Source organism: Mastacembelus armatus, chromosome 15 (assembly GCF_900324485.2).
Source record: "Mastacembelus armatus chromosome 15, fMasArm1.2, whole genome shotgun sequence".
Taxonomy (NCBI): domain Eukaryota; kingdom Metazoa; phylum Chordata; class Actinopteri; order Synbranchiformes; family Mastacembelidae; genus Mastacembelus; species Mastacembelus armatus.
In genome coordinates this window covers 11435917-11449054 of record NC_046647.1, presented here as the reverse complement: position 1 = coordinate 11449054, position 13138 = coordinate 11435917, and the positions used below count along the sequence as shown (strand labels likewise).

General features: G+C 38.3%; 1 protein-coding gene across 1 annotated transcript in view; it reads left to right on the top strand.

Moving 5' to 3' along the window:
• adgrb3 (adhesion G protein-coupled receptor B3) overlaps window positions 1–13138 on the top strand; it is a 101758-nt gene that overhangs the window by 64133 nt on the left and 24487 nt on the right. Inside the window, exons 12-16 of the mRNA XM_026309982.1 lie at window positions 1432–1540; window positions 5925–6071; window positions 7013–7088; window positions 8709–8811; window positions 9382–9425. Coding sequence (XP_026165767.1) covers window positions 1432–1540; window positions 5925–6071; window positions 7013–7088; window positions 8709–8811; window positions 9382–9425 — 479 coding nt within the window. The remainder of the gene's footprint in view (window positions 1–1431; window positions 1541–5924; window positions 6072–7012; window positions 7089–8708; window positions 8812–9381; window positions 9426–13138) is intronic.

Here is a 13138-nt window from a genome sequence, read left to right as displayed (position 1 = left end):
AGATCACTATATATTCACCTCCTGTCACTGTTACCATGGCAAGGAAAGGAAGAGCTCTGTCTACACAACCTCCACTGCAGCCATTTCCCTGCACTGCCTTCACATCTCATGGTTGCCATGGAGACCAGCAGAATGAGCATGACTGCACTATGCGTCAGACATGCCGGAAGGGGCGACGTGATGTGCTTTTCTCCCCCACTATGGCTTTCACTCTGCTGTGTCAGAGGCTCTCAACTTCAGCATCACTGAACCACTTTCCTGGTTTAGCAGCAGCACATGTAGAAGCATGTGCGGACACACGGACCACAAAGTGTTACCAAGGAGGAAAATACCTGCCTCAGGTGTTTGTTCAATATCAGTCTTTGAGTGAGGTGTTAATTGCTAAATGCCACTCAAAGACCTTTCTAATTGCCTGACGTCATCATTGTGTGCGCTCACATTTGCTGAAGTCCTGCAATAATATTTTATAACATGACACATTTCTTTAACAGATATTTTGAAATATTGTTACAACATTGTTTTATGTGAAAGTGGCTAATAGGTTTGACTCTGGCATAAATGTTGACATGTGTGGTACAGCTGCACAGACCTCTTGTTTTGTTTTTTTTTCACAATATCCCCCTCAAAGAACAGAAGTGGTGGCTCTCAAGTCAAAGTCTCTTATTAGAGCTGACCCATCATCACTAGACAGGCAGCCAGGACAGCGGTTGGTTATTGGATTAGCGTGTTTTACGATTTATTGACTTGGAGGAAAGAGCTGACCAGATCAGCAGTGTCACAGGCTGGACTGAGGAGCTGTCCATGGTGCTCAATTCTTGCCTCTGCATTTTCTCGCTGAGCGCTGACGTCCATGAAGCGGCACATGAACCCAGGCAATCACCCTTGACTTGGCAGAGCCTTTGAGAAGAGAAGCCAACCAGCAACTGTTTGCACAAAGCCCAGTGGTTATACAGTCTGATGTTGATGCCACATGGATGCTTCAATTAGGGCTGCAACCATGTGCCCATCATTTGTTTATAACATTGAATCTGTAAAAGTCTGCATGTTTTCCCAGAAATTGTCAACATTTTCAACCTATTTATGTGTCTAACTAAGGATAAATAATAATCATAATAATGACAAATATGTAAAATGTTGCAAATGTTGCCACTTCAGTTATTGAAAACAGAAATATTTTAAATTTAATCATTTGTAACAACATGACATTTACCTTTTTCTACTGTATCTCTTCTTTATGCTGCAGATTTTCAAAAAATAAATAAATGGTGAAGCAATAAGAAATTGAATAATTTCTCATCGTTTATTTAGCTAATAAAGCTTTTAATAGTTCTTCGAATTGCATGTTCAAACCCCACAACTTGCTGCATTTGTAGAATCGTAACACCAAATTCAAAATTGAAAGTGTCTTCTTGTCTTTGTTATCTTGTCCAGATCTATCCTGGAGCAGTGGAGCTCATGCAGGTCATAGAGGAATTCATCCATATCGTTGGATTAGGCATGAAGGATTTCCACAATGCCTATTTGATGACTGGAAACTTGGGTAAGAATCAGCCCACTATCCCTCCCAGTCCACAGCCGCTGAGCTTGTTTCACCATTTATTTCTGCTTGACGTGGACACATAATCCCTGTGCTCTGCTGACTCCTAGTGTCAATTTCCCCACCATCATTAATTTAAGATAAATGATGCATGGTAACGGTGGGGGAGTAAAATTACTGCAAATCAATAATGTTAATTAATACTGAGCTTGTCGTCTTAATGTGCTAAATTCCTATGAAAACACTCAACACCCAATCCAATATCAAGAGTGCAGTCTAGGACCCACCCACCCACCCCCAAGAGGAGAGCTCTTCTTTAACTAGGCTTAGAAGGAAAATACACACAGCACTCCTGAAATCTAAATAAAATTTACAGGTATGTTTTTAAAGTCATTTATAAGGTTTTAAAACAACTTATTATAAACATTTTCTATCCATACATACTTTCAAAGTTTTTTTTTTTAAATAGTCAAAATGTTTATGGCATCTTCAAAGTTGAACAAACTGTCTGATGAAGCACAACACTGCAGTTCTTTGAGAAAGACATAATTGGCAGAGCATACCCAAAAGCATGTTGTGCAGCAGCATAAAAAAGATTGTTTGTCGGTTCCTTGTGAGATTATCAGTCTTGAAAACATATTGTGGGAGTGTCTGATAAAAGGCTGTAAAATTGGAAGTGAAATTACAAGTTATTCTTTGCAGCTCTAATGAGCTTGCAAACATTTTTTTTCTGCACCACTGATTATGGTCCAGATTATAGCTCTCCTTATTTGAAAAAGAAAAGTCTTTGGATACGAGTCTTTGAGCAGTATTTCCCTTCCCTAATGTTCTCGAGGGTTCTCTTAACTTCTGTCGTGCAGCCTCATGGATGATCTGGGGTCTCTGTAGTATTTCATTTCCTACTCAGCCATAAATGGTGTCTTACTGGAATGGAATAATAGAAATGCAGTCTTGATTTATTCATGCAAGTGAATATGAGCATGTACAGCTGTGCTGGTATGCAGGGCCTCTGGAGGAGTGAGGTTTCTTCCTTGTATTCTTTACAATAGCTAACATTTGACCCACTTCTGGAAAACACTCACACTCAGTAGCTTTTTATACTGTATGATTTCCATAATGATGAATAGGTAGCCCCCAAGAATGGCATACCAAACATGTTACAATGAATGCACCCATCAAAATGCCATTATGAAACACAGTGAGAGGCAAATGGACACTTAGAAATAAGGCTTGAATGCATTATATAATATCAAGCATTAATGACTTTTACAGAAGTGAGACTATTTCTGCGCCTTCCTCCTATTTTATACTTATTCCCTCACCCCATCTCACTGGCACTGCCTGCACTTTATGCTTGAAAAAGCATTAACACATGACCCCTGCTTTATACATAATATGCAGTCTATTCTGTGACATTGATTCTAAATTGACACTTAAGTGACGTAATTCCTTGAACAGCAGTGTATATTGCAAAGTTAAACTGAAATCTAAAACACATATACAAGTCAGACATATGACTGAATAGGCTCAAATCTGTGGGAATAAATACTGAGCAATGATCTGACTCTGAAATATGTTTCATTTGGGAAAAAAAACTAACTGCAACTAACTAACTAACTGGCATAATCAAGGCAATCCTTGAATGCTGAGACATATTTCAAACACAATTATGTTTTTTACTTTCATTGTTTTCTGTTGATTTTATATAGTATGGAAATGAACTTTTTAAATTTAAAACTTTATTTAACGCAAAATCAGTTTCACACCCAGTTCCTGTCACAAATGCTGTTTTTTAAGATGTACTTCGAACTGTGGTGTCATTTTCATACAATTCCCAAGCACAGCCGTGTGTTAAACAATGTCATATTTACTTTGGTGCTGTAATTAAAGTTTATGTTTTAGATGTTGCCATTCAATCTGCTAAAATTGAGATGAAATCTGAGAGAAAGATTAGGCACTTTTATTGACTAGGTCACAGTATTTAGTTGTACCTACCATTCCCTGAGAAGTTTTAATTAAATTTAAGAAAATGAAACAAAATAAGTTAGTAACATTTGACTTTTTCCCTAATGTAGTAAAGTATTTTTTAAACTCTAAGAAAGATAAGGACCAATGATAATTTTAAGCCATCAAAGAGTTGAGATTCAGATAAAGTTTTAAAGTTTGTGCATAAAGTGAAAAGAGAAAAGGCCCACATCATTTTCCATCAAACATTTGAGGAGCATGTGTGAACCTCTTCGTAAGCATATGTGAACGCTGAAAATTCAGCATCATTACCATTTTGATGCAGAACTGACGCAGGCGGATTTTTGAAGACGCCTTTTGGAAAATGTGAGTGCGGAGTCTGAGGGGCTTTTGAGCACTTATTTGAAGATGTAGTGGTAATGAGCTGCTTCTGGCTAGAATCAACCAAAAAAAAAAAAAATTCACTGGTTGCTGGTACAAAAATATAAAGGTCTTTAGTGCAAAAACTACACTATACTATTGTACTATAAATGTAAAAAAAGCTTTTTATTGATGACAGTTTTGGCATTATGGTAAATTATGTACAAATACAATACATTGTTATGACACTGAACCAAGTAAAATGGTACTTTTATTTTTTGCATTTTATTGTGTACTTACACAATGAAGCAATAGTCTACACAAAACTTGACTCTGATAATACTTGACAAGACATGGGGCATAGAGTTTTCTGGATAATTATTTTACCCCTGGATGCAGAACCCTCTTTGGTTGCCAGCCACACAGTAATTCCAGCTCACACCACAGTGCCTTTGTGGCCACGTGGCCCTTTTGATTAAAGGAATGGAAAGTTTTGTGGACCCATCAGTGGAAGCCAAGTGGAGAGCATCTGGCTGAGTAAGATATTGCTGCATCATTTCGTCACTAATTTATGGCAGCCCCTTGACACCTAAATAAATACTGGCTGTCACCGGTGCATCGTCCTCTGTCCTCCTACTTTTAGTCAAATAACCTTGATTGCAACAGGCTTTCCATTCCAGCAACTCATTCTGTCTCCCTACAAACAAATGCCTGGAGGACAAAGTGAAGCTGGGAAAGTCAGACAATTAAACACAGCTTTGTAGGTGGAATACATCATGCACCTTTGACATTTTAGTTCTGGCTGTCTATTGTGACACTGTACTTCATGGTCCAGAGAATACTTTGAAATGAATATTGATTAATTGCAATTGCACATCCATATGATGACTGCAAATGCTCAATTTATTTTCTATGCAAAATGTGTTTGTCGTATGACTTTAATAGTTAACTTAATGTCGAAGCTCCCGTGAATGCATTCGGATGTAATGACCAATGCTATAATTCCCTCTTATGAAAATGAGCCATACCGAATACTCTCAGTGCACTGAAACGGTGTTCAGAAACATCACAGTTCTAAATGATCGCATTATTTGTCCTGTCTGGCCCCATCAGGCAACTGCAAAGCCCCATTTACCTGCTGAATTAGCCAGAGTCCTGAAAGACAGTCTTCTTAGCACCCTGTTGTGTTTCACAGTGTGCCTCGTGACTAAAACCACCAACACAAACACACATAAACACACGCACACACTTGCCACTGCTGCTCCCAACATCTGGTGCTGTGAGCAGGCCTCTTTACAAATGTCGGGTCCCGTTGTGCTCTGTAATTTCATGCCTGCCACTGCTGGATGATCCCAAACACACAGACAGACCTTTACTGTCACAGATTTCACTCAAACATGGAGTCTCGCCAGGATTCAAATTGTATTATTGGCAGAGTGCAAGGAACAATAGCACTTTTGCATCAATGGTAGGATTAGCCTCAGATTCCCCTTTCTGAAGCACCACCTGACAGGGACTGGATGTGATACCAGGTAGAGAACAGTAGTGCTTTATCCTCCCCTTGTAATACTGAGGCCTTTTCAGCTGATCCTGTCGTATTTTCCTTGTCATTGCCTTACTGCAAGGACTGGTCTTTTATGGCACGTCAGCAGGGAGGTGAGAAAAGGAGTGATTAAGGAGATTACCTCTACTTATCAGCTGCCAGTTGTAGCTTTGATTTTGCACTTTGTGGTAAATGTGTTCACGAATGCTTTAAATACCCAGTTGGGATTTTTTTTTTTTGATATATATATCACCTGTTTATTCACATGTACATAAAAATGACAAATATTTATTTGTCAGAATCTAAAATATGGTCATTACTGATAAAAGCAGAACTTTAACAGTATCTTAATATAGTGGCAACCAGTTGTTTTTTATTGTACTTTGATAACCAGAATATTTAAAGTTCTGCTTCTCAATTTCAGAGGGATTGCAGGCTCTGATCTACAAACTGACAAATACTGTAAAGGATATTGAGTATCCACATTTCTTAGTTGGACTGTTTGTTTGAATGCTGCAGTGGCCAGCATCCAGAGACTTCCTGCAGTGTCCGTGATGACTGACATCAACTTCCCCATGAAGGGTCGTAAAGGCATGGTTGACTGGGCCAGGAACTCTGAAGATAAAGTGGTCATTCCCAAGAGCCTCTTTGTTTCCCAGTCAGCAGGTACAGTATGTGATTGACCTCTAGTCCAACACATTATTCTTAAGGAACAGTCTTTGTGTACAAACTTTGTATTCGTAAATATCAGTTCAGTCTAAACCCTGCAGATACATTTATAGAATCTGCAGAGGAAAAGGCAGAAGAAATGTGAGATTAATGCATAGTGAATATGTGGATTCAGTGGCCACTGCTGAGTAATGGAAAATAAAGATCTTGACATCTCAGCAAAAAAAAAACAAAAAAAAAACTGAATGATTGTAGATGAGAACTTACAATAAGGCTTTCACAGAGAGACATAAGTCTTCTGGGGAAGGTATTTCCTTAATGTTCTATGCTACACCACTGTTTGCTCTGGGAGAGTGAAATAATGCTACAAGCCTTTGAACAAAGCCAGTTTGCTTGTCTGCACTTGTTCAGTCAGAGTTTTCCATTGACTCAGCATTTTCAGCATCTTTTCAAACACTGCCAGTTGCCACTGTATATTGCAACCCAGAGCCAGACAATTTGGTTAATTGGTGTAATCAGTCTTATCTGGAATATATCAAAGATAACAAAACAAGGGATTGATTAGGAATCCATGCCACGTGCCTCATCGCAGCCACTTTAATTTGGGCAATGCAAGAAGCTGATTCTATAGAAGACTTTAGCACTTTTTGAATTAGAGTCAACAAAGTCAGTTGCAAAAAAAAAAAAAAATTACTCAGTACTCTTTTTCACAAAAACATCTTTATTTCCTAAAGTGTTATTGGCAACCATGCATTGGCATTGCAAACAGGGAGGTTCACTTAAGCCAAGTGTTACTCCCAATTAAAAATTTCTCTTTAATTATGAAAACCTGCCATGTTATTGGAAGGCAAAACTTAAGAGTTAGTAAAAAAAAAAAAACAAGACTTCAGTATAAAGAGTTAACAATTATGCTTATTATGCTTCATTTTCTCCTTTAGATATGGAAGGATCGCCTGTCTTTATTTTGGGAACAGTCCTTTACAAGACTCTTGGACTCATGCTACCTTCACCAAAGTAAGGGCAGCATATCTCCCTGTCTGCATGTTCTGGTCTGCTGGCAAGGGGAAATATGAGACAGATTTAATCCTTTGGAAGCAGCAGAGGTGTCCATTTTTATTCAGAGTAGTAGATCAAGTGTAACAAACAGCCAAAGCCTGACTCCAGTGTCCCTGAAATGTTCCAGTTTAGAGACATGAAATTAAAATGAAAAGTTTCAAACTGGAAGAAAGAGAAAATGAAATTACTGTGCTGCTGTTGTTGCAGGTTCTGCTGTAGGTTTTTTCAAGGTTACGTTCAATCTCCAATTATTCTTTTTATTGGGTGTCCTTGCAGCCAACAATGATCTGCTTTCCTTTCAAAGCATATAGTGTATGGTATAAAACTCAAATGAAGGGTTTGTGTAGATTCTAATTGAGTTCAACAACAAACCTGTTTACTGTAGCATGGAAAAGATGGTTAATTAAGGATGACATTAGCACCTGGATAAAGCGATGGGATGTCCCGAACAAACACCTGGTGCCAAACCCAGATCAACAAGTCCCAAGGACAGAGCAGTCATTCCAGGACCTGCCAGACCAGCTGTTACAGGTGGAGCAGCAGCCCTCTCTGTTCATGTGCTCATAAAGCTTGTTTTCTCCAGAATAAGCAGAGGACAGGCTTCCATTTGATACATTTTAAGCTTGTGAACTTTCAAATCAGAAAACAAGTGTCTTGCCGCTATATGTCAGAGGTCTCTCAGTGCACTTAGAGTGGAGAAGGTATCCATTTACTCCATTGATTTCCATTTTTCAAATCAGTCAAGAAAAGTGACATGTAGCACAAATATTCTCAGCTCAACTGCTAGAACAGGAGGGCTGCTGCAGTCTCACCTCTGCTTTCTTTGTGTAGCTGACAGTTTTCTCACTAGAAGGAAATGCTCATGGATTTCAACTTCTAATAAAAAGAATACTCTGTCAACTGCTCAATAGCTGGAGATAGCTGGGTTTTGAAACAGGACTATAATGCCAAATTTAAAAGCGTAGGACACAAAGAAACATCTCCTTCAGTTCAGTCGAGCCTTTAATTTTCTGCTCTGCTTGGATGTTTTGAACACCATTGCTGGCAAGCAGCCTCTATAGCTGCTTTGAAACGTAATGGGTTCTTTTTAAGTCCTGCTGTTACTAAGTGTGTGATATTTGGGTTAGTATTCAACTCTAATGGCATTGGAGAAAATACTTTAAGTTGTTGCGCAGTCAAATAAAAACATATATTTGAAGGACTTGCTCACTACATTTCAGATTATTAGATTAGCCAGCAGGGGAGGAACTTCAAATTCACAATATGTGTGCACCAAATCTCTTTCAGAAACCCCAAATCGGGTTTTAATAGCAGCACTTGTCATAGATCTCACATAGGTCTCACTGACAGCAATGGAAGTGTTATATGATTATCGTCCTTTTATATCTAAAAGCTGGTTGTAACATGTATTGGATATATATGCGGGATGCTAACAGAGCTAAGCTTTACCTCACTGTGTTAGAGAGTGAAATCAGTCATTCAGAATTTGACCCCTGATGCTAATTAAACAGTCTGTGCCAGGAACTTTGCAGAAATTAGATCCTTTTTCTAACTGTTGGGCATTTCTGTTTGACTCAGGAACCACACCGTCGTGAACTCCAAGGTCATTGCTGTGACTGTGAGACCTGAGCCCAAGGCAACTGAGTCCCAGCTGGAGATTGAACTGGCTCACCTGGCAAATGTAAGCACCACAGTCATTCTGTCATTTTCATTATAATAACATACACCTTCATACAGATCAGCAAATCAACATTAAAGTTCAATATATGTCAATGCTTGTGTTGTGTTAGTATTGAGAGAAGAGATAAACGTTTTTTTCTGCTCGAAGTGTTTTTGTTTGATGACTGAATGTTCTACAATGACCACAGCATTAACCAACACACAATGTGGTTAATTGGCTCGATAATTAATTTGCAACCACCCCGTGTCAAGAGAGTGCACTGCAGTCAGATAATTACAAGGACAATCCTTTTTATGATCCAGGCCGTTTTATCCATCTTGGAGATAAAGTACGTGTATGTCTGTGCATGTCAGCAAGTGTGTGTGTGTGTGTGATAACATAAGCCACACTCCAATTTGTGGTTTCTCTGTGATCCATGAAATACATCTGATCTACAATGAAAGACATACAAAAAAGCACCAGATTTACAGTGATGTTGATTATGATGATGATGATGATGATGATGATATTGATGATCAATTATGATCATGATTTACCAGCTAAACATCTTGTCTTTTTTCTGCCTTCCAGGGAACAATGAACCCTTATTGTGCACTGTGGGACAGCACCGTAATGTAAGTGGACATGCCCTTTCAATTTAAAGTTTTTGTGTTGTAGAGATTCCTGGGATACATTATTAAATGGAAGCATCGTACTGTGGTTTTCAGTATTACCTACTTGATACTCTGAATTAGGACTTTTACAAAGAAACAGAGAAACCAAATGCAGTAGCACAGCGAATGAGCAAGCGAGCTAGAGAGCAGGTGTCTTTAAATGTTGCTGAGGTCTTATACAGGCAGTGTTTATGTGTTCCACATATGTCATCATGATTTTTCGTCTTATAATGCTGTATGTGTCACTCATGAGTCATTCCTGTAGATCACAGTTACTGCGACAGTCGTACAAGTGAGCTGTACTATACAGAGTATTAGACTGAACACCAATCAGCTTCTGAAAAATATACATCATACAAATCAAGAGTAAATGTTGATGTAACTTTCACAAACAGCCCTGAAGAGCATCAGAATTATGCAACATAACGAGGGGAAAACGTTCAAAAATCATGAGGAAACATGCAAAACACAAAAAATCTAAAGATTCTGAGAATGAAAATGAAAGTTTTCGTTTTGGTTGCATTACACTGTATTGTAGTTTGTTTTTCTTATCCTGTCCACACTCTATGCACTTACACTCTTAATGAATAGTTTTGGCTGTTTGGTCACACATCCTTTTAAGTTGGGGCTGAGTTTGTTGTTGTGATGTGGTTTAAGGTCATTTCAGGGGATTTTGTTCTTGCACAGTTTGGCATATTTGGCAACAACGCTCTTGTCACAGTGTCATTTCATAAAACCGAACTTGCTGGCACATTTCCACCTAAAGAAAGTTAGTTTTCTTGCTGCAGTGAGGCATGTTGACTGCTTCAACTCAGAGGTGACTATTTTGTAATTACCCTTAAAATTTTCTCTCTGTACTATTTAGGGCCAGTATTGCATTCTGTAATTGTCCCTCTATATATATAGTGATCCTAATTGTTACTGGAAGAGTCTGCTTTTCCTGAGGGGGATTCAAATTGCATACACGCACACAAGGGATTCATAAAAAAACAAAGCATGCACGCACTGGAAGTGATGCAGAAGACAAGTGCCACTGCATCCCTGCATTTTCTATACTGTAATGAATGAGATGAATCCTTTGAGGCCATGGTGTGTTTGGGTGCGCTGTAAAATGACAAAGTCGCTCTCCTGCTGCAAAGTACTGTGGCTGTTTGAGGCTCATTTACTTCCCCAGTACTGAATGTGCCTTTTTAATCAACCTCAAGGACCTGTATTATTAAAAGCTACTTCCCACCAATCTAAAGGACACGCTAGCATTTAGATGAGTAGATGGGTAACTGGCATATACATATAATATTTGTCTGAAAAGGGATATTAACACTTCACATTACTGTGTAGCGTGATACAACACAAACCTGCCGTTAGACAATAATTCTATTTATATAAAAGTGAATTTGGTGAGTTGAGAGTATATTTGGTGAGTTCCTACTTATGGCATTCAAATGAATTTGAGTGAGCAGTTCCTGGAAATATTTTGAATTCAGTTTTGCTTTATTTAAGTTAACAGCAGATGCCGACTAACCATTTTAGCCAACAGGTTATTCGAGTTTGTTATTTTTACTTGGATAAAGCATATGAATTGTGCATGATCTGTCCTCTGTCATGGTATTTTGAGGGCAACTGGTCTATTTTTGAACAGCAAAGATACAACTGGGACAACTCTTCTCCATTCTCTTTCTCTGACTTTCAAAAACCTAGTGTTTAATATGTGCATCTACCAGTCATTTCAATCAGAGCACCGCTGAATGACTCCATGGTATGATTATCATGTTCGCTTCAAACAGTTGGCCCATCCTACTGCACAATAGCAGCCACTCTCAGGACCCATTGAGGGGGTAATACACCATCTGTCAGCCATGTTGGCTCCAACCAAATGAGAGTGCTCACTGTAACAATTAGCAGAATGAAAATGTTGTTCACAAATGGAGAACTGTGTCCTTTGTGTTGCCCATTGCACTGTCTCGCCGTGGTCCAGAAACACAACATGTGAATACTGAGCTGGAGGCAGTTGCAGTAAATCTGAAAGGCTGCTACACCTCTCCGCCGCTTCACCTTCACCACAGGGAAGTGAACCTGCGGCGTAAATATTCTTATGTGACAACACGAGAAAAAAGTGTTGTTATTTGTCTGTTTATGTGACAGCAAGGGCCGTTTTAAAAACAGAACATGCTGTTCGTCACTACAAAGCTGTAACTTGATATCTATGCATTCTTCATTTGCTTTGGGGCTTTCTGTGCTTGTCTTTTGCCGATGTTTTGCAAAGCTAAGTGAACCGAATGTTTTCATACGTTGCTGTTAAATCTTAACAGCTATTTTCTCAGCACAATGGCGATTACTAAGAGAGACAACAATAGCTTCTTATGCTTAGGTACACTTTACTTTTGGTTTTGAATAGAAAATAATTGAACTAATAGAGCCTACTTTTACATAAGTAAAGGAGCTGAATAAATTCTCCACCACTGATAATTATCAATATTAAGAAAAATAAACAATTTTCTGCTTCATCTTAAATAAGCAATTGAAAAAGAAATCAGTCTTGATATGTTAATTATGTCCCAACCATCTTTCATGCAATCCTTTGCAAGTAAAAGAAAAATGAAAAGCTAAATTACTCACCTGTCAGAGCTGCCATTGTATGTTTAATAGCATGTGCTTCTTGGGATTGTCATGTTTTTACTAGGTGTGTAACCTGGAGAACTGTAGAATAATTTTTCTAGGTCTAGGTCTAGGTTAATGATTACAGTAGTGAAGGAAAGAAATTACTTGCAGTAAAGGTGAAAGCAAAAGTATAAATAAAAACAAGGACAGGCAGCTTTCCATGTGTTGGGGAAACACACTGTGGCTTCCAGAGAGGCCATATCTTTTTTTTTATCTTAATTTACTTTTGAAGTCTACGGCTCCACAGCACCGAGTGCAAACAGGTCAGATGCATCCACCTTTATTACTCTTCCAAATGTCGGTAATTTGAGCTGTCAAACAAGACTGAAATTACCAATATTCTACCACTGCGCCAAGAGAAAAATATGAAATACACCCCAGTGTTTTTAGTATTGTTAACTTCTCTGTTGTGTTCAAAAACAAGTATTACTTTTCACAGTGGCTAAGAACAAATGATTCTTTCTGGAATTGTTTGGAAAGATTAATTAATCTAATTTTCAGTATTATAATTTCCTCATATTATAAATTCTAGCTCTTTAGTTGAACCAAATGGCCACTTAACTTGTAGAAAAAGAAAATTACAGAATTACATTACAAGCCAGTTCTAACCTTTTGGCATTCTCCTGTAATTAGATGCATTTAAAATCCCCCGCATCCTTGTAAAACAGTGCATGGGAAGCCCATACAGATGTCTTTATGACTTTTTAATCATAGATGTTTTAGCACCTCCTCTTAGATTGTCTTGGAGAGGCCAAACATTAAACTAAGGAGGACAAGAAAAGACTTAGCAGTGGATCCTGGAACAACTTGCCACATCAGGATTAACAGAATCTTGACCCTCCCCTAAATCATCATTAAGTTGTGCAGTATTTTTAGCAACTGCAGCATTTATTTCACCTCTTTTTTTTAGTTTTTAAAGATTTATTCCCCTTGTTTAATCTTTTTGCTACCTATCTGAAGCACTCTGACTGTAATAAATTACGTTTTTATCGCAATGACCTTGTTAGTATTAAATA